Below are 27,388 nucleotides of genomic sequence, written 5' to 3' on the forward strand. Positions count from 1 at the left end.
AACCTAACTATTAATGATCTCATAGGTCCATATGTGAAGTTGGCTAATGCAAACCAAAGTGTACCAATATAACTCCATAATAATGACATGGAAAAAGTTTCTTTGGTCTTACATATTATTATTTAATTTGTTGTATTTTTTATTTCTCTCTGAGAAAGAGAGAGCCGCTTAACATTGACTTTATTGATCTAGAGAGACCTCGCGACGGAGAGAGAGAGAGATCTATTTCCTCTTAACCAACACACTATAACGTGCCAAGGTCTTGGATTCAATCCTTTGCCACCGCACCAGTGTGGCCACACTCGATGGTCATTGTGGATGGCCACAAGATGGCAGCTAGTGTGGCCACATCTAGGTTACAAAGCCACGTGTGGCAGTAGCAACGAGACACTTGGAGGGTAAAAAAAAGTTGTGTGCGTCATGCCAACAAGGCTGACGGTCCGCATTTCCTACCTAGCTTCTTGTGTACCCGCATTTTCGTTCCGATTTCTAGCGAGGACTCTCTGTCGGTAATTAATGTGATGGTCTGCTTCCCAGCTCTCACTTCCTTTTTATTCTTCTTCCTCCGTCCATGCTTCCTTTTCGCATCGCACAGTTTGTCTTCTCCCTTGCTTTCAAAACATTGCCTTTCATTCTTTGGGAGGGTTTCTTGCACCTAGCTGCTACTTGTGCAGATTTGAAGGTTTCCTTGTTCTTGCAGCCGTGGTGCAAAGCTCATACAATCACCGACCCCAACGGTGCCATAATGGTCTCTATACTACTAGGCTGTACTAGCATGAAAAAGAAGAGCTTGCAAGTTGCTTAGTCCTTATCCATTCCTTATCTGGAGTCACTGGCAACCTGCCTGACACTGCAGCACCCAATCCAAGAAAGCTTTGACTGCCATTAACTAGCGAATAGTTTGAGGCTTGAGCTGTTGTTGCTTGTCGTGAATCCGTGCTCTCATTCTCAAGAATCTCAACTGTTTGTTATCATCCTCAAGCTATCAAACATCTCTGCGGTTGTTGTCACCGGGGATTAAAAGCATGGTAGAATTGCTGCAATACACTACCTAATTCATATGAAAGGTCTTAGCTTACATTCTACCAGTCGCTTTACCTTGAAGTGATATGGTTCGCTAACCTTTAAATGCTTTCATATGCTCTAAGAAAGACTGGAAATTCAGGTATTTATGCTATATATATATATATATATATATATATATATATATATATATATATATATATATATATCCCTGTCCGAATTAAGCAGGTCATTTAACCGTGCAAGCGTGTGTACCACTTCATCACTGTATGTTTTCTTGGGACATGGAGCTTCAAGGTGCAAATTTTAAGCAATATGATATGCAGGACTACCATTGAAACGGTACCAACAGCGTGCTGAATAAAATCGCCATGGCAACCTATAATAACCAAGGGCGGAGAACACAGCAATGAGCAGCTAGTAGTCGGGCAGCCCATCGGAACAGAAGAAGAAAGGCATGATGCCACGAAGTCCTCGGAGGAGCAGATGCCTTCCCCGCATTCTCCTCCTTTCACAATCAGGTTTCCCCTCATATTTTTGGCTTCAAAAGGCACTGATTTGCACTCATTCTTTTGCATCAGTTTTATCCCATACTCTTCTGGAATTCACTTCAAAATGGCCATACCAATTCCTGTGATATGGCCTCCTTTGATTGTGATCGCCTTTTCGTGTGACTTTCCGAAATTGGGTTTGTCATTGTAAGAACCTCCCTTGTAGGTCATAGCTCCTCACAAACCGCTTCTTTTTATGGGGTACTACAAATTGCAGGCATTTTGTGTCTGCTGTTCGCAGCAAAGATTTCTCGAAAAGTTGGCCATTCCCTCAGCGAATTTTACGCAAATGCTTGATCCATGGCATGACGGTGGACCTGCCACCCTTTTAGCTCCCTCCTAATGGCCAGCTATACGTCAGCCCTGAGATTAGTATTCGGTCTTCTCTAAACGCATGTTCTGAGCAGGACATGTCACCTGGGCTTTCTCAAGAGAACAGCCAACAAGATCTCAACGACTTTGAAATAAGAGTCTCTGAGCAGGCGGCTGCAGAAGAAGGGTTGCTTGGTGATGCTGAAGCTCACCTGCCAGGACAGCAAACAGGTGTGGATGGGTTGCAAGGTTTCAAGTTGGTTCAGAAGTCTGTTACAGCAAGAATACTAAAGCCATTACCCAAAAGTTTCTGTGATGATGATCTAATAGATGTGAAAACAGAAATGAGTGGTAAATCAGGTTTACAAACAATGGTTCATGGGTTCCCACGTACAGATGTATCAAGAGATCTTGGAGTGGATGTTTCTGCTGAATCAGAATCTTTGCACTGTCGAAGTGACTATGTGACCACTTTAGCAAAGGATCCAAAGCTGGGATGTGGGTCCGTTCAGGTTGTACAAGATAATCGGAGTGTGCATGCAAACGGCATAAGGGAGCATAGTTTGCTCTCTAAAGGGTGTTCAACACAGCCTTTATTCCGAAGCCAAGGAGATTTGGACAATCTCAAACCTCCAAAGGTTTGGACATCAGAGGACCCAGGCATAAGGGAGCATAGTTTGCTCTCTAAAGGGTGTTCAACACAGCCTTTATTCCGAAGCCAAGGAAATTTGGACAATCTCAAACCTCCAAAGGTTTGGACATCAGAGGACCCTTATCAAGATGCGAGTCAAGGCAATGACAAGAGACTTGGCATTATCAATCAGCCTCCTGCCTCATCCATTGAGTTTGAACCCTTGGGACATCACAATAAAGCTGAAAAAAGCAAGAACGCTGAGGATCTTGGTCTTCTAAGACTAAATTCAGATGCTTCGATGCTACAAGTTTGTCCTGTATGTGTAAAGTTCTCTTCAACTTCCAACATTGCATTGAATGCACACAGATAATTGTTTGGCAGGTGATGAAACCCGATTAAGACTGTTCAAGAGGAAGATCAAGCTCAAGAAAATGCGTTCCATAGTAGACATTTATGCTGATGCAGCTGCTCGGACTCTGGAAGATTTGGAATTGAGCTCTAAACAGTGGGCACCGAATGATGATACAGCCAAAAAACGTTTGTTGCTCTCCAAGGTGTAGGAATAGTGTAGTTTGGAGACAATCTTGGACTGCCATGCACCACGGGCTTGCTTGGAAAGGGAAACATATGCTAGATGAGAAAGTGACACCTCAACAGTCCTTACCTCTTCTACAGCAGAAGCTCACTCAAAGGAAGCACGTCAAGAAAGCTGCAACAAGGGCTGAGGTTCTTGGTGATTCAAGAGGGTCAAGTACAAGCTCCTTGGTCCATGCTGATAATAAGGTATCACCTTTCTATGCTTACCGTCTCTTTTTACTTGGAAACTTTTCCTGTATCTTGACTCAATATATTTTGCATACCCTATGTCACCTTCTGATCCATACAATACCTTGAAAGCACATAACATGAGCATTTCTCCTAACAATCACAACTACCTCTAGAGCTCTCAACCTCTATGCATTATAGCTCTAAGGCATAAGAGCTATGCATTAAAGATCTAAGCTATACCTTAAGAGCTATGCATAGCTCTCCCAAAATAAAAAAGAAAAGAGCTATGCATAGCTCTTATGCATTAAAGCCATAAGCGCTATGCATACCAGCTCAAATGCATAAGAGCTATGGATTAGCCATGAATTAGAGCACTTATGGCATTAAGAGCCCTAGTCAGAGCTATGCATAAGAGCTTTACTCTTATGCATAAGAGCTATGCATTATAGCTCTAAACTATACAATAAGAGCTATGCTTTAGAGCTCTTATGCAAAAGCTCCGTATAAGTTATGCATAAAAAGCTATGTATAAGAGCTCTTATGCATAACTTATAAGCTTCATATAAGCTATACATAGAGCTCATCCATAACTCACATAGTGTTGTGCATTGATTTCCCCCCCCCCTTTAATGCACACGAGGGTACCATGTTGTAATAGACAATGAGCGTAAGAGCCCTTACTTGAGATCGATGCGGTGTTGCATGAGTGTGAGCCTCAACTTACAAGGGACCATAAGGAAAGTTACACAAAGGAATTTCCTAACATTAAGAAATTCATAAGCTCTATGCATTAAACTCCACATCCTCTACCCATAAGAGCTCTAATACATAAATAAGAGCTCTTGCATAAGACAATAGAGCTTATGTGTCATGTGCACACTCTTTCGGCGTTGACATGCTTCTACCTAGGCCAGCTGAGAGGTCGAGTGTGTGATTTATGTGTATGTAAGGGCATTTGTGCCAATTCATTGTATTCTTGTTAAGGCACCCAATGAACAGAAGCAAGATTGAGGAGAGCATAAGTGCAGCCAGAATCAACATTCAGCAAGGCCAGCATCACCATCATCATGTAGAAGAAAAAAACAGTCTTGTAGGGGTAGCAAAAGCATCCAAGCAAGGTCTTCAAGGGGCGGCCAGAGGGCTGTAAACGCAGCATTCAAACACCCATCATCACAGTAGCCATATGTAGCATGCAATAGGTTGATTGTTGTAACATGCAACAAAGCCTTCTTTAAACCTGTGAGTTTAAGCAGTCCGCTTTACTTAAGAGAGAGGAGTTGAGGGAGAAGATGAGAGTCGACACCAGATTAGGTCCCAATTACCGTGCAAGCAGGAGTATTTACTTGTATTACTTTAGAGAACTTGTACAATGATGTGAATGATGATGTGGACTGCCGAATGCAAGGATGTGGAAGACCGAACGCTATGCTGACCCAATAACACTGTAGAAGACTCTATGAAGCTAGTTATGCAAGTCCAAATCTGTTCAGGATATGCACAGGCTGAAAATGAGAGGATCTTCTATGCTGCATAGGAATCATGGGGTGCTTGAAGGCTGATTTGTATGCTCTAGAAAAACCCGAGGGCTTTTAGGCACAAATGCTCATTAATTGCTTGATGAACTTTTGTGAAATGAGATGGTTTATGTGATGAATTGTGGGCTGCTTATATATGCCTGGTGGTGTTGGTCGGTGGACATATGTTGTCGTCAGCTTGTATTTAATGCCTATAACTGATGAAAAATAGGAATTTAATGTTGTGCCTATTTCGTACGTGTGTTGTGCTTCTTCTATTGCTGGCCAACTACTGTGTATGGGTTGCTTATGCTGGCCGACTGCGCATTGGGGCTGAAATGCTGCAAATTGGGCATTAGGGGCTGCTAGGGCAGTCAAAGGCGACAAGAAGGGCTTATACAGGGTGGCCAAGGGGCTGTTGACGCAGTCAGGATAGGGCAGCATCTTACCGCACATAAGGGCGGTCTGTAGGGCAGCAAAACACATCCCAAACAGCCAGCCAGAAGAGGGTACAGTGGGATGGTCATATGCAGAAAAATGCAGTCCAGTGGCGCCCCAAATCAGGCCCGTTTCGGACCATCCAGAATATGTTCTCCATAATGGAAAGAGAGGAGTTCATCAAGTGGAATGCTGATTGTCGGAAGCATTGGGAGAACTATTTGGTAGCATGTTGACAACAGATTTAAGCAAGAAAAAAAGCAACAAGTACAATGGTACGCCCACCCAGTGTGCCGTACAACTTTCAAGATAAGAAGTGGCATTAGAGATAGGATGTCAAAACCCCATAGATCTCCTCGTAGAACGCTCCTGATACGAGACTCGAAACCTGCAAACAAACCAAACAAACAAGAAGGGGGTGCAGGCCTACACTCACCACCCAACCATGACAGCCATGGGCAAGCCCACAGACTTGGCTGTCCCCACCGAGCCACGAGCTGAGCTAACTAGAAGGACGTACCGACCAATCTCTACCTCGTGACGTCCCATACCGCCACGAAGCTACCCTCGCGGGCCTCGAGACTGCTGTCGGCCTCGGCTGCGTAAAGCAGGTGCACGTCTGCACTAGATCCAGGCTCCAGACCATAGAGCTCTCACAAATCACGTGAGACTCTATATGACTAATGACTAACCTTGTCCACCCTTTTATAGGCTCTTGGCCGGTCATCGGGCGTCCACACTTGGGCACCCGCCCGTCCATACTTGGGTGCCCGCCCGTTAGTCTATCCCTAACTCATCTCGCCAATCAGCCTGCCTAGCTCCAAGCTTTCCCAAACCTCAAAGCTATTCTTGCGTGCGTGTAGCACACGGTAGATACACACTGTGCACATGACATACTCCCCTTCCTCTAAGAGCTCACTCCTGAGCTCACTAAAAAGCCAAGGTAATCTCTCTGAAGAGTAGTCAATGTCTTCCATCTAGCGTCCTCCTCAACACGATTCTTCCACTTGATCTTGTATTCCGTGATAAGTGTATTACACAATTTTCTTTCACGAAATCCAAGAATCTTTTCAGGTTCATGTGGAACAAATGTCATGTCCTCAACATCTATGATTTTTTGAGGAGTAACTAACTGGTCTGATCCACCCAGTACTTCCTTAAGTCTACTGACATGAAATACAAGATGAACTTTTACATGAGAAGGCAAATCCAATTCATATGCAGCTGAACCAATCCGTCGTATAATACGAAATGGTACACAGTATCTACATTCTATTGCAAAAAGAAAAAATAGGCACATTGCAGAAGTGGCACATGCCTTGATGTGGCTGAAAAGAATATGCCACATTATTTTTGAACAGAGGCAGTAGCAACTGTTGTGTACATTATGAACAAGACACCCACTGCAGCTATTCATGGTATGATGCCTAAACAAAAGTTTAGAGGCATAAGACCGGATGTGTTCCACTTGAAAGTGTTTGGGGGTGTATTGCATATGTGCATGTTCCTGATGAAATGAGAACAAAGTTGAATCCAAAGCCAGAGAAATGCATCTTTATTGGTTATGCTATGGAGCAGAAAGGTTATAGATGTTATAATCCTATCACTCGTGAGATGCGAGTAAGCAGAGATGTTGTCTTTGATGAGATGAGTAGCTAGTATGCACCAACAGTGAAGGCAACAAAAGATGCAGATGTAAGAAGTGTTGATGCTGCACCACTTGTAAAGTAGCAATCATAGGTGCTTACTGGACCTAGAGAGTCCTCTAACAGTGAATCCAATGTTAGCTCATGGTCATGCAAGTTGAGGACAGATACAAGTACACATGTATCACATAGAGGGAAGGAAAAGGTTGATCAATCTTTTGTGCTTGATTTGTCAGCAAGTCACTCATATGTGGCTGGCGACTTTAGTGACTCTAAGCAGAGCCTTGATGAGGAGCTTGGCATTCCATCTGTGGTTACTCTTGGTGTAAGGAGAACGAGGGTTGTTTCGAGGACACATGGCAATGATCTAGGTGTACGTAGGTCTACAAGGGTAGGTATTATGTTGACATGTTGAGATATGATGGATATACAGCCCATCATTATACTTACGTAGGTCTACAAGGGTAGGTATTATGTTGACATGTTGAGATATGATGGATATACAGCCGATCATTATACTTATATGGTTAAAGCAATACAGGAATTGGAGCCCACTTGTTTTGAGCAGGCACTTGGAAATAAGAAATGGAAAGATGCCATGAATGAGGAGATGGCAGCATTGGATACTAATGCAATATGGGAGTTAGTGCCTTTGCCTAAGGAAACGAAGACAATTGGATATAAGTGGGTGTATAAAGTCAAGCATAACGTTGATGGTTAGTGAGCAGGTATAATGCAAGATTGGTGGCCAAAGACAGTACAAACTTATGGCATTGACTGTGAAGCGACATTCAGCCTGGTTGCAAAAATGGTAACCGTGAGAGTTGTCATTGCTATGGCTGCAGCAAAGGATTGGTCTTTACATCATCAGATGAATGTAAAGAATGCCTTCTTGCATGGTGATTTGCAAGAAGTTTACATGTTGCAGCCACCAGGGTATGAGAGTGATGCACACCCAGATTTTGTGTACAGGTCACGCAAAGCCTTGTATGGCTTAAAACAAGCACCCAGAGCATGATCAAACAAGATCGGTGAGTATCTTGTTACCATTGGATTTCAGATATCCAATGCAAATTTTTCACTTTATGTGAAAAAGACAGATAGAGAGATCATGCTATTAGTCATCTATGTGGATGACTTGATTATCACTGGTGATAGTAATATTGACATAAAGAATGTCAGGAAGCTTTTGAAGCAAAAGTTTGAGATGAAGGATTTGGGTGAGCTGTGATATTTTTTGGGCATAGAGGTGATGAGATCACCTCATGGCATTTTGTTATTGCAGAGGCAATATGGCTTGGACATGTTGTCCAAGTATGGTATGATAGACTGTAAGCCTATTTCAGTGCCATTGAAGCAGAATGCAAAGCTTTCCGCAGATACAGGTGAGCTTTTGGAGGACCCCACTACATACATGCGTATAGTGGGTAGCTTGATTTACATGACCATCACTAGGCTAGACTTAAGCTATGTTGTTGGACTTGTGAGTCAGTTTACGTAGACCCCTAGGAAGCCACACTTGGATGCGGCTAGACGGATTCTCGAGTACATAAAGTCCACAATCGATTATGGACTTTTCTATGAGACTGGTATAGAGATACAGCTAAAAGTCGGAGTAGGTAACTTTTTACCATAGATAACTTCGAAGGGTGGTTTTCCTATGGCAGAGTGGGTGGTATTCTTATAAGCAAATTATAAAATGTGCAAATGCTCATCTCAATCAGAAGGTTTGTCATTAATGGTATAGGTCCTCAAAAGGTCCATGACAGTGCTATTAGTAGCTTCAGTCTGGCCATTGCTTTTTTGGTAAACAGCGGAACTAAAGTTCATCTTAGAGCCTAAATTTGAAAACAAAGCTATCAAAAATAATTACAAAAGCGAGAGTCTCTTGATGACACTTGACACGTTGATAAACAATGCAACTAGAGACATATTATGCAATATCTTTTTTCATGTTAGGCCAGTAAAAAAGTTTCACATGATGTCAAAGTAGAAAGTACGCCACAATGCCCAACATAAGGTGGTTCATGCATTTCTTGCAAAACAATATACCTAAATGATAAAGTAATGCATAATCTTTTCTCAAAGAATAGAAAATTGTTAGCATATGAATAACTATTGAGAGACAAATAGTTATTATGAACAAATGCATTTCAATCATTTGAAAAATGATTGGAAACTGTCAACATATGAACAAGTATTAAGAGACAAATAGTTATTATGAACAAGTGCATTCCAATCATTTGAAAAATCAACATCATGGACATAATTGTCACGCATAGCATCAAAGGTTTCAATATGAACAATAGAAATATTATTAATTGATGGTCTACTGCTCAAAGTATCTACAAGAGCATTAACATGACCTGGTTGATATTGGATCATGGAGTGAAAACTTTGATTGAAGGAAGCCCATTTAATAAGACGATTGGAAATCAAGGGCCGATTAGGTAGGTGTCTAATGCTAATGCTTTGTTGGTCAATCTTAATCAAGAATTCTGAACCCATGAGGTAGTGTTTCCACCTGCGAAGAGCATGTATTGCGGCCAAAAGTTCCTTATCATAGGTGCTATAGTTGAGTTCAGAGGATTTTCGTTTACGACTTTCAAATGCTAAGGGATGGTCATCTTACATCAAAACGGCTTCTATACGAGATCCACTAGCATCAGTGACAACTAGGAAAAATGGTCTAGTAAAGTCGGGTAATTGTAGGATTGGAACGTGATTTAAGAGATATTTGATGGTTAAAGAAAGGACTTTTGTTGACTGTCGTCCCAACGAAAAACAATTTTCTTTTTCAACAATAATGTCAGTGGTAATGTAATGAGAGAAAAGTTTCACACAAATTTTCTATAAAAGCTTGAAAGTCCTAGAAAAGATCTCACACCATGTACACTCTTGGGAGTTGGCCAATCTCTAATGGTTGCTATCTTTTTAAGATCAACTTGAATGCCATCATCGAAAACAATGTGCCCAAGATATTTAATTTTACTTTGAAAGAAAGAGCTTTTGTCAGGATTTACATACAAATGATTCTCTTTAAGAAGTTTAAAAACAATTCGCAAATGGTTTTCGTGCTCTTTTTTGAAGCTACTAAAACGTATGTATGGGTCGGTGTTAGGGGAGAATATGAACATCTTTTTTGACCCTCCTAATATTCACAACTTCGTTAATGCCAAATTTGTACGAACCTGGGAGTGAAGATGCAACCAAGTGATCACGTGTCGTGTGAAACTAGCAGCAGGACATGGACAGATGTGGGACAAGCATGTGTCTCAGACATTGATATCCATTCAGAGTTATACGCCGATGTAGATTGGAAGGATCATGTTTTGTCCTTTATAATGGAAGATGCTCTGTATGTTTGAAGGGTGATTTGTGGTCCCATCCTCTATTTTTGTAAACTCAGCAAGACTTCGTAATACAATGTATGTTTATTATGAAGTGTTTCACTGTGTTGGTATCCATTCATTTGATGTTAGTTGTAGGTCAACACTTTTATCTACACAATAGCCCGCCACAGAGTGCAATCTCCGATGACATCAAATATCTACAAGGTGGAGTTGCCTCTACTGAAGGAGTATTTGGAGTCTAGATGGAGACAATGGAATACATACTACATAGAACATGAGAGGGCACCGCTTAAGGAAACTTTGTTCATAAAAAGCACCATGGAAAACCAACCAACATGAAGGCTCATATGGTTATATAGAAACACATACTGCTAGGCACCAACCCAACAACAACGAATAGATCCATAATACATATCGATCAAAATAGTGTATTCATGGAGGACATACTTCGAGCTACACGCCACCAATTCTTTTTTGATCAATTTTCTAAAGCTACCCTCTGCGCCGCTAGGTGCAGCCATCACCGAACACTGGACGCTTGAAGTCATGAGCATGTTCGTGGGTGAACACAAAGATTCTGAGGATCTACATGTCCAAGCCACTTGTTTTGACCCTCATAATATTCACAACTTCGTTAATGCCAAATTTGTACGAACCTGGGAGTGAAGATGCAACCAAGTGATCACGTGTCGTATGAAACTAGCAGCAGGACATGGACAGATGTGGGACAAGCATGTGTCTCAGACATTGATATCCATTCAGAGTTATACGCAGATGTAGATTGGAAGGATCATGTTTTGTCCTTTATAATGGAAGATGCTCTGTATGTTTGAAGGGTGATTTGTGGTCCCATCCTCTATTTTTGTAAACTCAGCAAGACTTCGTAATACCATGTATGTTTATTATGAAGTGTTTCACTGTGTTGGTATCCTTTCATTTGATGTTAATTGTAGGTCAACACTTTTATCTACACAATAGCCGGCCACAGAGTGCAATCTCCGATGACATCAAATATCTACAAGGTGGAGTTGCCTCTACTGAAGGAGTATTTGGAGTCTAGATGGAGACAATGGAATACAGACTACATAAGACATGAGAGGGCACCGCTTAAGGAAACTTTGTTCATAAAAAGCACCATGGAAAACCAACCAACATGAAGGCTCATATGGTTATATAGAAACACATACTGCTAGGCACCAACCCAACAACAACGAATAGATCCATAATACATATCGATCAAAATAGTGTATTCATGGAGGACATACTTCGAGCTACAAGCCACCAATTCTTTTTTGATCAATTTTCTAAAGCTACCCTCTGCGCCACTAGGTGCAGCCATCACCGAACACTGGACGCTTGAAGTCATGAGCATGTTCGTGGGTGAACACAAAGATTCTGAGGATCTACATGTCCAAGCCACTTGTAAAATATTCCATATATTGTCAGTTTGCCTCACAGGTTTCAATGAAGTAAAGAGCACCCGAGGTGGAGGGGTGGCATTGGAGTAGAAAGCATCAATGCAAGGTTTCATAGATGTTTTCTTTGTTGAGTTAGTTTGTGGTCTTCCAGTTGGACGGTCGGTTGATCACATGATTTTTTGGATCCCAAGATTTCAGACTGAGTATTGCATCTTACAAGACGAGCCATCTAGGGGAGGACGAGACTGTGACAGTAGTTGGAATATCTCTTAGGATTGGGGCAGATCGCATGTATATTTCCATGTGGGAGCTCCATTAGGACGAGAGTTGTCAGATGTGTCAACATGTGAATTATTTCACTATTATTCAAGTGGTTTATTTGTAGGGTGGACCATGACATGGGTGGGGGTGTTGATTTAGACCAGGGCTTAGGGATCATTTCACTTGTTAAGATGGAAGGTAGTCAGTACCATACTAGGAACCGATTGTTGTTCCGTAATGATAAAGTCTGTGTGCTAGATTGTGCTGAGACTAGGGGAAAGATATCTTATGTTTGTCAGACACTACTATAGTAGGTCATTTGGAGATCCGACGGACTTGTGTTTTTTTTATTATCCTCAGGCCGGTACGTAGACGGAGTGGGTGGGATCAGATGTTGGGATTGTGCTTTGTGTGTATGGCTCCAAGCGATCGTTTTATTGGGAGAGGTACATCCCTATGGTCAAGTTTGCCTATGCTACTATTGAGCATATAGTTATGGTAGTAGCTATGTTTGGTAGGAGTTGGGTTAAAACCTAGATTCGCTTAGACTTTGATAGCTTGAAGGAGACATAGTTGTGGTGCTTGATAGTGAGGAGACTCTAAGAGGGAGGTATGATATCCTTGGTACGAGGATTTAACAGATCCCGAAAAGGATGGATATGATGTGTAGCTAGCAGATATTTGTCTTGATGATTTCATGTTTCCAATTCCATGAGGAATTGGAGGATTGAAGAATGGTTTATGTTATTCAAGGACCTCAAAAGGTTTTATTTTTTTGTCTTGTTTCACGGTCATATGCTAGAGGAACGATAGCTTTAGTTGAGTTGGTTCCTTGATACGTGACTATGTGGATTAGATAGATAGGTATAAGCCTGATTTTAGAGACAGTTTATGCAAGTAGCTAGTTTCTCCTTCATTTATTTCCAAGAGTGGAGATGTCCTAAGTGGGGAGGAATGTTATGTACCTAGCACTAAACCTTGGGGTTAGGGACTAATCTAATAGGGTTAGGGGAGCCCTAGGATTAGGAAAAGCAGGCAGATTCATGTGGTTAGGATCCAAATTTAATAAATCCAACCTTGTTTGGTATTTTGTGAGTGGACTGTTATTTATAGCAGCAATAAGCACTATATAAATGAGTCTTGGATTATTATTGATTCATTGTGGTCTAGAACTAGACCAAGAGGTACTCATGCCATGGACATGGCGGATCACGGGTAGTCTTGCCAAGGGTCCCTATGGGCAGGCATTGGCTGTATGGGATGCCAGGGCTGACTGGCATGGACTCCTGAAGCAGGACCAGTGCAAAGGGTCCCTGAGGTGATGTGGGAACGAGCGCCCAAGGGATGGCTTATGCACAAGACCATAAAGCTTATGCATAGAGAAGAGACCTAATGCATGGAGTTTATGGAGCTATGCATGGAGCTTTATGCCTAAGCTCTTTGCATGATTATGCATAGCTATGCATGAAACTATGTATAGCTTAGTGCTATGCATGGAGCTACATGCATAAAGCTCCATGTATACACCTATGCATGGAGGTCATAGCTATCCATAGAGCTCCATGCATAGCTATGCATAGAACTACATGCATAAAGCTCCATGTATAGCTATGCATGGAGGTCATAGATATCCATAGAGCTCCATGCATAGCTTTGCGCATTGAGCTACATGCATAAAGCTCATTTCATAGCTATGCATGGAGGCTATGGAGCTACATGCATGGAGCTCTTTGTAGAGAGCTACCCACATGGAGCTCTATGTGTGAGCTCTAACATCCATGCATAAAGCTACACTTATAGAGATTATGCATGCGGCTCCATGCTAGAGATTATGCAACATGAGCTCTAAGACCCATTAATAAAGCATGGAGCTCTACACGTGAGCTCTAAGATCCATGCATAAAGCTACATGTGCATGGAGCTCTACGCTTGAGCTCTAAGATCCATGCATAAAGCTTTATGCATAGAGCTCCGTGCTACGTGCTTAAAGTTACATGCATGGAGCTATGTATGTGTGCGCTCTAAGATCCATGCATAAAAAAACCCAATGCACAAGAAAACCTAATACACACGAGGGTGGATGAGAGCACTTACCCGAGATGGATGCGGTGTTGCACAATATGATCCGGTGTAGCTTGCTTGCTGTGAGTGTAGAAGCCACCACAACCTACAAGGGAGTCGAGAAAGGTTACACATTGAAAAATTGAAACATAAAAGTGGGCTCTTATGTAAGAGCTATGCAGCATTGAGCTCTTATGCATGATGCATAGAACTTTGCATAAGCTCTATGCTCTTAGCTAAAGAAGAGATTTTGCATAGAGATATGCATAACCTCATAGCTCTTGCATGAAGCTATGCATAAGCTCTAAGCATCATGCTACATAACCTCATAGCTCTTGCATGACGTTATGCATAAGCTCTAAGCATCATGCTACAGAAAACTCGCTGCAAAAATTCGTTGCTTTTGAGCCGTTCTCTTGTAGTGAATATACAGTTGGCGTTCTTTTTGTGTACATATACTAACACTCTTGTTTAATGAACAGCCTAAACTCTCAGATAACCTAAACCTACTCTTGATCAAAATAAATTGCTATCTTGACGACTAGGTTATAAATCATTTTTGACGACTAGTTTGAGCTGTAAACCCCTATTTTGATCATAGAAAATTATCTACTTCTTTTATAGACTTTTCATAACTTCAACTTTCAAGAACTTGAAAGGAACATGCAAGGACTGAAACAAGGAGAGCTTACAAAGCTTTTGGGGTTAAATTTCACCTTGAAGGGAGCTTGTTTCCCACTTATATATTATGTACGTGAATCACTTCTTTATTTCATAACTAGCTGCATTACTTAATCCACTTAGTTTTGGATCTCATTTTCTGCTACAACAGGATTAAGTGGCTTGATCTGAAAGCAACAAACTTTGCAACACTATTTAAACATCTTGTGAACTTTTGGAAGAAGTTAAGGGGTGCATAGCCCAATGCACAATCGGGCACTGTATGAGATTTGTTGTTTAAGGTGTCAAGGAGGGGCTTACGGATGGTTTAATGTGACATTGGCACATGCAGGAGGAAAAGGCATCCCGAGATTCGATGGACTTATGTTTTTCTGATCATCCTCAATCCGATGGGCAGACGGAGAGGGTGGGATCGGGTTTTGGAGGTTATGCTTTGTGCTTATGGCTCCATGATGCGACCATTTTATTGGAAGAGGTGCATCCCCATGGTTGAGTTTACATATGGTACTACTAAGCATATGGTTCTTGCAACAGCTAGAAATTGTTTGGTAGGACCCAGATTCCCTCGAACTTTGATAGCTTGAAGGAAACACAGTTGTGGTGCCTAATAGTTAGGAGTCTCTGAGAGGGAGATATGATATCCCCTAGGTACATGGATTTACCAGATCCTGGAAAGGATGTGTATTATGTTGCAGCTAGCAAATCCTTGTCTCTCTATGATTTGAAGTTTCCAATTCCATGAGGAGCTCGGGAATTGAAGGATGGTTCATAGTCTTTAAGGACCTGCGAAGGTTGTGTTTTTTTGTCTTGTTTCCATGGTCATATGTTGGAGGAACAACAACTTCAATTGAGTTGGTTCCTTGATACGTGGCTATGTGGATTTGACTTGGATTTGATAGACAGGTATAAACCTGATTTTGGAGACAGTTGATGCAGGTAGTTGGTTTCTCATTTGTAGTGGAAATGTCCTAAGTGGGGAGGAATGTTATGTACCTAGTATTGGAATATGTTGGAATTTATGATCAATGTCATGGTCTAAGGTTAAAGCACTCAATAAAATGTAAAAGGACCATGTAATGTGAAGAGAATCCAGGTGAATGTAAGGGTCAAACCCCACTTGAAGTAGGCGAGTTTCAGAAGATTCCATGGAGGCTATATTCTAGGGAGCCATGTGGGGGGAGATGGCCTTGGATGCCCTTGGTGAGATGTAAGCAATGATGTCATTCAAACATGTACTCTTTGGCTATAAAATGGTGGCCCTCCTAATGAGAAAAACACGAATTTTATATGCTATGTGATGCTCCTTATTGTGATGTCATTATGCTCTCTTAATTTTGGATTAAGTACTAGTTAATTACACTTTTGTTCATGTGACCACCATGGCTTATCTTGAACCACCATAGCTCTTTCATCATTCCATGATCTCATTAAGCTTTTATTATCACTCATTATGCTTTTCCCAACATGGTATCAGAGCCATGATTATCCCTAGGCATAGTAATTAACCACATTGATTAGTTTTTCATTTTTTCAAGCTTTCCATTAAAGCTTCACTGCACCCCCTCTGGTCTTTTGCTTCATGTGAGCTCTATACTCCACCAAATCTCAAGCTTTTTGATTCAAAAGAGAGCTAACATCCGGCGCTTTCTACACCTAGCTCCATTTGAGCTCCCACGAAGTACACGCGGCGCATTTCGCCCTGCAGCAGCAGCAGCCCGCCTCTGCGCTGCGAAATTCATGAAATTGGAGCTCTACAAAGCATGGTTTGCAAATTCCTCTTATGAGCATAACATTGATGCTATGAAGCTCCTCCTTGTTGATTTTCATGAGCAATGGTCCACTGTAGCTGCTGTTTGAACTAATTTCTCAGTGACAGTATATGCTGTGTTGCAGAGCAGATTTACAGAGATTGAAGCAACATCTTGGCATGTTTGAGTGCTGAGCTTAGAGCCAATACCTTGGTTCTCACTTGGTTTAAAGCATTTTATGTTTCTCATTTGGGAAGAGCCTCATTCAATTGCTTAAAGCTCACTCTATTTTTGGGGGCAGTTTTTTCCTCTTTAATTAATCATCTCCACTAATCATCATATAATTATCTATTGAGATGACATTCTAATATGCATATTGAGTTGAATATCTCTTTGTAGTCATGCATTCGGATGCTGAATCATCTAATGAAGATTATATCAAAAAATCATTGAAACCCAAAAGCAAAACTAGAAAACCTAGGATCAAGTCTAGGCCCCGTTATTATCACTATGCAAAGGCTTATGGGTTTGGGGAATTCTTGAGTAATTTCATGCATATATATGGTGAAGGGGGACTCTAGCCTTTTAATCTATTGCATTGTTCAGTTCCAATCATGGAGTCAACTTACATATCATCCTCTTTCATCAAGAAATTCAACGGTCATGACTTCCACACTTGGCAAGTCAAAATGAGATTTTTACTAATGAAAGAAGGAGTTTGGGGCATAGTCAATGGCACTACACCTAAACCTGCCACACGAGAAGGAGAAATCTCTTGGCAAACCAAGGATGAGAAAGCATTAGCTCTCATTGCCCTTGGAGTTGAAGATAGTTATATACATTACATTGGTAATGGAACATCTTTACAAATTGCGTGGAATTCACTGGATAAATCTTTTGGTGCTCAAGGCCTCCACAGCAAAATCAGTCTCAAAGTAGACTTTTACAGTCTAGAGTACAAGATTGATGAGACACTTGCATCTCACATCAACACCATGAAGAGCTTGATGGCCCAGCTCGAAGCCATCAATGAACCAGTCAAGGAGAGTGATGCCATAGCCATCCTCCTAAAGTCAATGCCATCCGAGTATGATACACTCATGCCGACCTTAAAGTATATGCAGGATCCCACTTTGGAGGGAATAGAGAGTGTTCTCTTGGAAGAAGAGAAGAAGCTGAAAGGTAGAGTCATTGATCTTGTCTCAAACCAGGCATACCTTGTTCAAAAGCAAACCGGCAAATCACTCCAATGTACACATTGTGGAAGGACAGGACACCTTGCCAAGAATTGCTACCACAAAGACAAGCCAAAGCGAATATGCACCAAATGTGGAAAGCCAGGTCACCTCGCCGACAAATGTTACACCAACCAGGCAAATATGGTAAGCACTTCGGATGATTCCGCAGAAGCAATCCAAGCATGCAACAATGTTACTACCTCCTTTGATGCAGAGGTAGATGCAGAATGGGCTTTCTAAAGCCAACAATGTTTATGCCCTCTCTTACCCAAATGTTTATGTATGGACACCTCTAACCACCGATGATGTAGGTTATGTGTTTCTATGATGCTCACAATATCTCTCAGTAGGCCATGTAGCCCTCAAGGGGGGATTGATGGGGAGTTGGGTCTCCATGACCAACAAATGATGATGATGATGCCCATGGATATGATGATGATGATGCTATGATGATGATGGGGTATGGGAGAGGAATGTTTTTCATGTCATGTCATTTTCTTTTCGCAATGTAGAAGCTATGCTCCCTATGAGCGATGCTAATTTCTTTTATGTACTGTAGAGCTATACTCCTTATGAGTTAGCTTTTTCTTTCATGTAATGTTTGGATCAAGGGAGGGCAATATACCATGCCATGATCAAGGGAGGGTATTGGAATATGTTGGAATTTATGATCAATGTCATGGTCTAAGGTTAAAGCACTCAATAAAATGTAAAAGGACCATGTAATGTGAAGAGAATCCAGGTGAATGTAAGGGTCAAACCCCACTTGAAGTAGGCGAGTTTCAGAAGATTCCATGGAGGCTATATTCTAGGGAGCCATGTGGGGGGAGATGGCCTTGGATGCTCTTGGTGAGATGTAAGCAATGATGTCATTCAAACATGTACTCTTTGGCTATAAAATGGTGGCCCTCCTAATGAGAAAAACACGAATTTTATATGCTATGTGATGCTCCTTATTGTGCTGTCATTATGCTCTCTTAATCTTGGATTAAGTACTAGTTAATTACACTTTTGTTCATGTGACCACCATGGCTTATCTTGAACCACCATAGCTCTTTCATCACTCCATGATCTCATTAAGCTTTTATTATCACTCATTATGCTTTTCCCAACACCTAGCACTAATCCTTGGGGTTAGGGACTTATCTAGCAAGGTTAGGGAGCATGCGGATTCAGGTGGCTAGGGTTCAGATTTAGTAAATCCAAGGTTATTGGCTATTTATGATTGGAGTGTTATAGATTCATCGTGGTCTGGACCTAGACCAAGAGGCCTACTCCTACCATGGACATGGTGGATCATGGATAGTCTTGCCAAGGGCCCCTGTGCCAAGGACCAAGGTTGACTGCTGGCATGGACTCATGGGAGTGGAACTTAGCCCCTAGCTCGGGGCGGGGGGGGGGGGGTTGTGACATGAGCCTACGGTTGGGTGGTGAGCTTGTCTGCACCCCTTTTATTTGGTTTCTCTAATCTTGTTTATGCTTGTATATTAGGTGATCCTTAGGAGGAGTCCCTCACAGAGACCCTTGTGTAGAGTTTTTCGATCAATGGAGCAGTAGAAGATGGGCATGAATACTTGAAAACTTCCTAGAAGCAAATCTGCAAGAGGATAGTGCAGGCCATACTCACAAATAGAGAGAACGAATCATAGCCAACACGCTGGAGGATGCTATCCAGTTTAGGATATATGGAGAGACAATGGGGGGCCCCATAATTAGAAGAATGTCTCTCAAGGGTCTTAGACCACCAGTACTACTGATCAAGACTCCTAGCGAAAACACAAGTTCAGATTGGGAAAGCTTCACAAAACTCAAAACCAGACCCAGACTTTGGGTGAACCTAATGCCCAAATGGATGATCAAGACTCCTAGCGAAAACACAAGTTCAGATTGGGAAAGCTTCACAAAACTCAAAACCAGACCCAGACTTTGGGTGAACCTAATGCCCAAATGGATGAGTAGAATCTCTAGAACATTTGAGAGGACCAGTGTTTCACTTGTGGTCATAAGGACATCTAAAAGTGAGTTGCATGCAAGCAAATAACAACCCCAAGGTAGCTCAGGTGACCTAGATGAAAGGTAACTTTCAAAAATACTATACTTGCTTGTATAAAGTGTAGCTTTAACATGGCAGTTTTTGGTCCCAATGATCTCATATGGATGTATAAATTGGCGTTGGGGAAGATTATGCACATATTTTTTTTTGATCCTAGTAGTACTCATAACTGCGATAGTATGAGACGTGTAGAAGTTGGGAGTGAAGATGTAGCTAGGTAATCATACTTACCATGTGAACGTGGCAGCAGGATATGGACATATTTGAAACCAATGCATGTGTTAGTGGTATCTATCTTGTGTTTTACAGTGCTTAGAATTTTTTGGTTATGAATATAGATAGGGTCAATGTTATTCCAGGGAAAGAATGGTTTACATTGATGAAGCCCAAAGATACTGGAAGGGTCCTACTCAGTCTTTTTGATAGATGATGCTCCAATTTTTCTTAAGGGTAATTTTGTTTTCTCATCCTCTACGCTTGTAAATTCAATAGAGCTTCTAAGTATGAAATGTTCTAGTGTGTTCTTGATTCCCTCTCATTTGATGTTAATTAGATGCTTGGGAGACATGTTTTAGGAGGCATCAAGGAAGATTTTACCGATGTTTTTCCTACTAAATATGGTCTTCCATCTATTTGGTAAGTTGATTATAACACGATTTGATTCTAGGGTATCATCCTATGAGTACTGCACTTTATAGGATGAGCTAGTTGGAGGAGGGTGAGATTTCTTGACAGTTGCCATAATATCTCAAGATGGGACATATTCATAAAAGTAAATCTCCATGGAGAGCTTGTGTGCTTTTAAAGCACTAGAAGCATGGAAGTTGGCAATGTGCGTGAATTATAGAAAGTTAAATTAAGTTATGGTAAAGAATGTGTATTCCCTTCCCAGAGCCTCTTCCGACAGTGGATGATTTGATATAGATAAGTTGCAGGGTGCTATCTACTTTTTTGAAGATAGATCTTCATATTGGTTGTCAACAGTTACGAAAAGCTGACGAAGATGTCGTACACAATATGGCTATTACGAGTTTCTCGTATTACCTTATGAGCTCATGAATTCTCCTCCTACTTTTTAGCATATAATGAATGATCTCTTTTGTGATTATTTGGGGACATTTGTTGTGGTATTAGTAGATGATATTTTAGTTAACACCATATTGGGGAATATGGGAATTTCCCACAAGTTTGGGACACGTGGTCAAAAGTTTGGATTAACATAACTTGAACACCACTAATCCAAAATGAGCGCTTTATAGCTCTTTAGATTCCATTTTTCAAGCGCTTTCCAACGATAGGTCATATGATAGGGTTTTGAGAAACTTACAAACATGTTATCCATGTCCCCTTTTTTAAGTATTCAAAAATGGGAATTGGGAAATTCCCAAATTCACTAATATGGTGTTAGTTAATAGTTGTACCCTTGAGGATCTTGTTGAACCTCTTTGGATCATCTTGAGGATTCTAAGACGTGAGCAATTGTATGCAAAAATCTCTAAGCGAGTTCTTTTGCATGGAACTCATATACCTAGGTCGTTCACTGAGCATAGGTTTTGAGAAGATCTAGAAGGTGATGGACTAGCCAGTTTTTCAGATGCGAGGCATTTCTTAGGAAGTCAATGAGGGATTTCTTGAAACTGTTTGTTTCTTTCATAAACCTTCTCAGAGGACAGGGACTGACGTTCAATAGTCTTGGAATGAGGGGCTTGTCGAGGCTTTACATACTCTCAATCTTAAGGTAAAGGAAGGCACGGTGGACATAACTTATGCATGATTTTGACATGGAAATTAAAGTATAGGAAGAGTAGTTTCAATCGAGTTGCGGATAGATGCTTTGAGTAGGATTGGGCAGTTGAATCTTTTGAGTTTTGCCGAGGTTAGTGCTGAGACTTGTATGATTCCAAGAGAGGGCTATGTCAGACTGGCAAGCATTTCAACCAGTATAGGCAAAAGATCTAGGCACGAAGCTCTGTAGTTTTAGACGAGGACTTAGGTGTCATACCACCTGTTAGGGAATACTTTATTTGGAATGGGTTGTTGTTCTGGGTTGATAGAGTTTGCATGCCGAATAATGATGAGATTCGGAGAGCTATTGTTTGAATGTCATGATGCTCCTTCATTGTTAGAACCCCATGGCAAATCACAACGATTAGTACAAATCCCCTAACAGGGGTGCAGGCTAGCTCACCTCCAAACTGTAGGTTCTATGCTTCCAACCATCTCGGAGCCAGGGACCAAGGCCTGACTCCTACAGATCCATGTCAGTCTACCCCATAGAGGCCTTTGTCATGCGATCTATGCTCGGCCACATGTGTGGCTGGAGTCTTGGTGGAACTCTGACCAATAGTGAGGCTATGACAACAATATCCATGTTTCACTTATATAGTGCCCACTGCTGCTAAATAACCATCCTGCTATAAATAGTCACTACACATGGATTTATCAATAAAAACCTTAGCCACCCATATTCACGTGCTTTCTCCTAATCCCGAGGTTCCCCTAACCATGACAGATTAGGACACTAATCCCAAGGATTAGCACTAGGTACGTAGCGTTCATCCAACGATCCAACAAACTTATGATTTAGTAAAACGAATTTTCGAGGCTTAAATGAAGATAGATGTTCAGGACTATGTGGTGAGATGTCAGGTAAAGAAGAGTGAATGCCTTAGGATTGTTACATCCTCGGAGATTCCAAATGGGAAAGGATTTCATTGGGCTTTATTGTTGGATTGCCATGGAGGGCATGATGCTGTCTGGGTATTACGTGCCTTAGATAAAGGCGGATGTCCAGGACTATGTGGTCAAGTGTCATCAATGTCAGGTGAACAAGGTTGAATCCCTTAGGATTGTTACATCCTTAGGAGATTCCTTTGAGCAAATGGAAAAGTATTTCCATGGGTTTTATTATGAGATTGCCATGGAGGGCATGATGCTCTCTAGGTAGTTTTAGACAAGTTGATGAAGGCGACAAGATTTTTATCCACAAGGGAGAATGTTGGAAGCAACTAAATTGGCACAACAATCTGTTAGACAGCTTTTTAGATTGTAAGTTTTGCGTTGTGGCATAGTGAGTCACAGGGACTTGAAGTTTTTTGGCCACTGTGTGCAACTAGTTTCCAGGAACTAGAGACTACGTTGAATATGAGTTCCTCTTATCATCCTCAGTGTAATGGGGGAAATAGAGGGTGAATTAGGTTTTAGAGGATTTGCTTTGTGCATATGTCTCTTGGCAACCATTTGACTAGGAGAGATATATCCCTATGGTCGAGTTTGCCTATAATAGTGCTAAGCATTCGGGTTCTGGTTACACTGCATTTATGTTGATGTACAGACGTCAACCTAGATCTCATGTAAAATTAGGACTTACGGGCATTCAGATTAATGGAGCTAGGGATTTTTTAGTGGATATGCAAGAAATGCTAGCCAGTGCTCGGGATGCTATCATGAGTGCTCAAGAAAGGGCACGATTTTATACTGGTAGGTGTTAACCACTCCATAGATTAACATGGTTTTATCAACCCGACCTCCCTTGAGACACTTAGCGTCTTACGGTATGGATGTACGGATGTCAACCTTGATCTCTGGTAAAATTAGGACTTACGGTATTCGGATTGATGCGGCTAGGGATTTCTTAGTGGATATGCAAGAAATAGTAGTCAATGCTTAGGGTGCTATCACGAGTGCTCAAGAAAGTGCACAATTTTATACTGGTAGGTGTTAACCACTTTGTAGGTTAATATGGTTTCACTAACCCGACCTACCGTAAGACGCTTTGCCGTCTTACCCTTTCGAACGGGCACTTATCTTTTGTAAGATAGCGTTGGAATATATAGTGGCCTTACCTTGTGCATAATTTCGAATAGGAAATGTCTAAGGATTTCGCGTACATGCAAGTAAGACTACTAATAGAGGCTGGACCATTTTTAAGTTTGGTCGGCCTAGTGTGAAAACTAGTCACTTGTATATGTGTCATTTTTCACAATAAGTAATAAAAGAATAGATCTCTACTCTCGCTTGCTTGTATGCTATTGGATTCATGCATGTTAGATGGATGCTTGCTTGGATAGGTTTGCTTGTAGGTTTCCCTCTTGCATTAGCTTCTTCTTCTTTCCCCACTTTGTGTGAGAACCATGGCAAAGGACATCTCTATTTACCTCCATCTAGGTGACGATAGCTCTCCCTTCACTCCATTGGCAAGGAGCATTCTTGATGCCTGACTTTGTGCCTTTCGACCATCCTCATAAACTAAAGCCGTTTTAATACCTTTGGGTAAACTTTGACATTTTTCATGATACACCGATGGTGGAAGTTTGTCATTTAATCCCAATGCAATGTTATGGACTTGGAGTAGGAAATCTGGTATAGTGGTAGGGCTTTTCATAAGCATCTCTCTGTATCTATATTTATAGGCTGAAAGATATTTCTTGGAGGTAAAAAAAGCCAAGGGTCTAAAGCTCTACACTGCTCATCTTGTGGCACATCAGGAGGTGGTGCTAATGGTGCTAACAGATTCCGGACAATTCATTTGGTTATAGGGTGGGGATTTTGGTGCTTGTGGTTTAAAGCGTCTGGATTCCATTTTCAAAAGACTGATATGCAAGACGAACCAAAGAAAGGATTTGCGTGATTTCTCTCTCTTGCCAAGAACACTGAAGAGATCTTAAGAAAAGCAGAGTTAGCCAAGCTAAAGTGATGCTAATTCGCTTGCTCTTCTCAAAGAAAGACACCAAATGCCAAAACTCTCGCCCTAACTATGCAAGAACGTGAAGGAGAAGAGCTTTCAGGATAGCAAAAGAAAACCTTGACTGGCATACTATATAGTTATAATCCATCCAACCATGAAAAGCCAATTCTTCGTTCTATACTTGAGTTCCTAATAATGTAGTGTCTGCACATGAAGCACACATCGGCATGCATACGAGGAGGTCAGAGAAATGTTAGGTACAATACGTACAATATTTGGGCACGAAAAATGAAGGTACGTAAAAGTATGTATTAGTTTGAATAGTTTTAAGCATAAAATATGGTATATTGACAACAATTGTGTACACATAAATTATGTGCGCTCCATCATAAATCAGGAATAGAGGCTGCCTAACAAGGTCAAGGACAAGCATGATTAATAGAAGGTTGTGGAATGCCTGTATGATATGCTTGTGATACACAAAGTAATGTATAGAGTCACAAGATTGAGTATGAGTCTAGGCATGCACCATACACCCTTATTGCGTAGAATGCTTGCATCATATTATCGTTGATTGAGTGAATTATTCGCATCTTATTATAGACAAACTTCTACTTTATAGTGCTATTGTAGTACTTATCTCCATTCTTTTACTAGAAACGACCTGAATAATAATTGCTCGATTGAAACTTACGATTAAATTGATGTAGTTAAGAGAACGCCTCCTTTGACTTTGGAGGAACTGCATCATGAGAATGAGAGAAGTTGGATGCTTTACGGATGAGAATGATGAGCTCATCAATCAAGGTTCGACATCATTCCTGAGTATGGTAGAATGCTAGCTTTTGGTAGAACTTTCAATGAAAATGGACGTAAGACTAGTGGAGTTTTGCCTAATTTTGTTTGTGTGGTAGGACACCCTCAAACACGAGCTTCTCTAACAGTGCTTCTATGTCTTGCTCCGTTAATGTGGAGGATGTCCTCAAAGGTCCTTATAAGTGGTAGCGGCTACATGCTAAGGGGAAGCGTGCTAATTATGTGCTGCAAGCATCTATTTATGAGATCATTGTCATGTTCTGCAACCAATATATTGTATAGGGTTCCTTTCTTATATTAAGTTAACTTATTCCTCAAGCAATAGAAAAATGTGGTCCATGTTGCAAATTCAAACTTTTGGAGTCCACCTCATCTTTATCATCAGGTACCTAACAGCTTAAAAAACATGTTCATTTTTGTCTTTCAATCTTTCTCTATCTATATCATGAACACACTCAAATATAGCTCTCTCTCTCTCTCTCTCTCTCTCTCTCTCACACACACACACACACACACACTTACTTTTTGAAAGCAACCTAGCTCAATTCGATTAAATCAAATACTAATTAGAGCTATATAGTTCTCTCTGTAAAAGTGATTATAGGTGATTCTATGTATAATTATTGCATAACTACGATTGATTGATATCTCTACCAACCATGATGCTAGTGGTAATGAGACTTAGCGACCCCCAGTAGTTCTCATCCTCCTCTAAAACTTTCGGTTTGATCAAAGCTAAATTTTCTACCAACTTTGAGATAATAGCTCATCATTAGGCATAAGCAATGGAATTTTACAAGCTCAAAATAGGAGTTGCTTCCCTTTGAAAATAGGTGAAAGTGTCTCTCTTTTTTTCTCGAATGGCCTTGGGCCCAAGATCCTTACGTCTATCGTTTTTCACCGCCCATAGGCCCTTTTTAATCCGCTCGTAGGTGATACCACCAAAGAAGCATCTTGGGGGATTTGGACGTTCTAGTCCTAGATAAACACCTTTACGACTACTTGAGCTATCACTTCATTGGTTGTGGCTCTTACATGCTAAATAATATGTAAAGCTAATGTGCAACCAATTTGGACATAATTAAACCTTATTTAACTATGCTAATCTATTACATATTAACCATGGACAATTTTGGGACAAGGAGAGGAGAGAGAAGAGAAATCTTGGAACGTGGATCAATTGGCTCGCTAATTACAATGAGTCCCCCAAAAAAACTTTCAAGCGCTTCATTGCTGGCTGACGCTTCATTGCTAGGGCCCCTTCGCCTCCCTTATACATACCGCAGCAATGCGCGGGTTGAGGACTAGTATATACTTAATGAACCATGCAAACATCTAGTAAAAAATATCCAATCTTGTCATCCATCTCTCTATTTCTCTCTCTTCCAACAATGCTCTTTCTATTTAAGCCCAAGTTTAGGGTTCTGGGTTGTGATTAAATTGCTACATGCAGGACAATCCATAATGGTCAACCCAATGATTAGCTTGATGACACTTACAATGGCAAGATGATGGATATGCTATTTGAATGGTTTGATGATCAATACATAGGACATGAGTAACAAAGCCAACGAAACACAAAGAGAAACGGAGAAGAGACATGATTGGTTGAAGAAAGAAGTGATAATTCTTGTTTATGAAGACGCAACACCATCAAGGCTTTTGGCAGCTTGCTTATTCTTAACTTACAAGCTCAACATGTTTGAAACAATAATTCAATGTAGGCAATCTTTTAGTATGTATTTGTCATTTGTTATTTATATTTGGTTTTATCACATGCTTTATAAATGTTTTTTATCTTTGAAAGTATCTTAGAGAAAACTCTAAACTTGTTTATATGTAGATTTTTATCATCAAAAGTATTACCACACAATAAAACACTGACTAAGTCAAGAGAGTAGAGGCAACAACCATGTTGTCTAGTTTAGGCATGGAGGATAAAAGACACGATGTATACATGAATGATTGCATTTTATATAGAGGGGAATATCATAAAAACACACATTGTTCAAAGTGTAACAAATAGAAAACATTACATACTAAGAACACATGTCTCAAAGTATCAAGAAACATCCTAAGACATCTTCCCTTCAAACCTCATCTCAAGCAAATGTTTGGATGTTCATGATTGGCCCAATACATACATTTGCATGCAAAGAACCGAAGCATGGACATAATTTTACAAA

General features: G+C 40.9%; 1 protein-coding gene across 5 annotated transcripts; it reads left to right on the forward strand.

Moving 5' to 3' along the window:
* Positions 1-496: 496 nt before the first annotated feature.
* On the forward strand, positions 497-26,827 carry LOC147604408 (uncharacterized). 5 transcript variants are annotated; one of them, XR_015265448.1, is made up of 4 exons: positions 497-1,028; positions 1,350-1,544; positions 1,792-3,303; positions 26,656-26,827. XR_015265448.1 is itself a non-coding variant. In XM_086795511.1 (3 exons), exon 3 carries the CDS (start codon positions 1,985-1,987, stop codon positions 2,888-2,890), a length of 906 nt encoding a protein of 301 aa, XP_086651637.1. In that variant the 5' UTR covers positions 497-1,028; positions 1,350-1,544; positions 1,605-1,984; the 3' UTR covers positions 2,891-3,512. The 5 variants fall into 5 exon arrangements, 3 of the variants coding, with proteins under 3 accessions (XP_086651637.1, XP_086651636.1, XP_086651638.1); XR_015265449.1 differs by lacking the exon at positions 26,656-26,827 and adding an exon at positions 24,187-24,971; XM_086795511.1 differs by lacking the exon at positions 26,656-26,827 and having other exon boundaries at positions 1,605-3,512.
* Positions 26,828-27,388: the final 561 nt, after the last annotated feature.

The sequence above is a fragment of the Cibotium barometz genome, chromosome 62, assembly GCF_041138505.1.
Source record: "Cibotium barometz isolate CiBa-2024 chromosome 62, ASM4113850v1, whole genome shotgun sequence".
In the NCBI taxonomy this organism is placed as follows: Eukaryota; Viridiplantae; Streptophyta; class Polypodiopsida; order Cyatheales; family Cibotiaceae; genus Cibotium; species Cibotium barometz.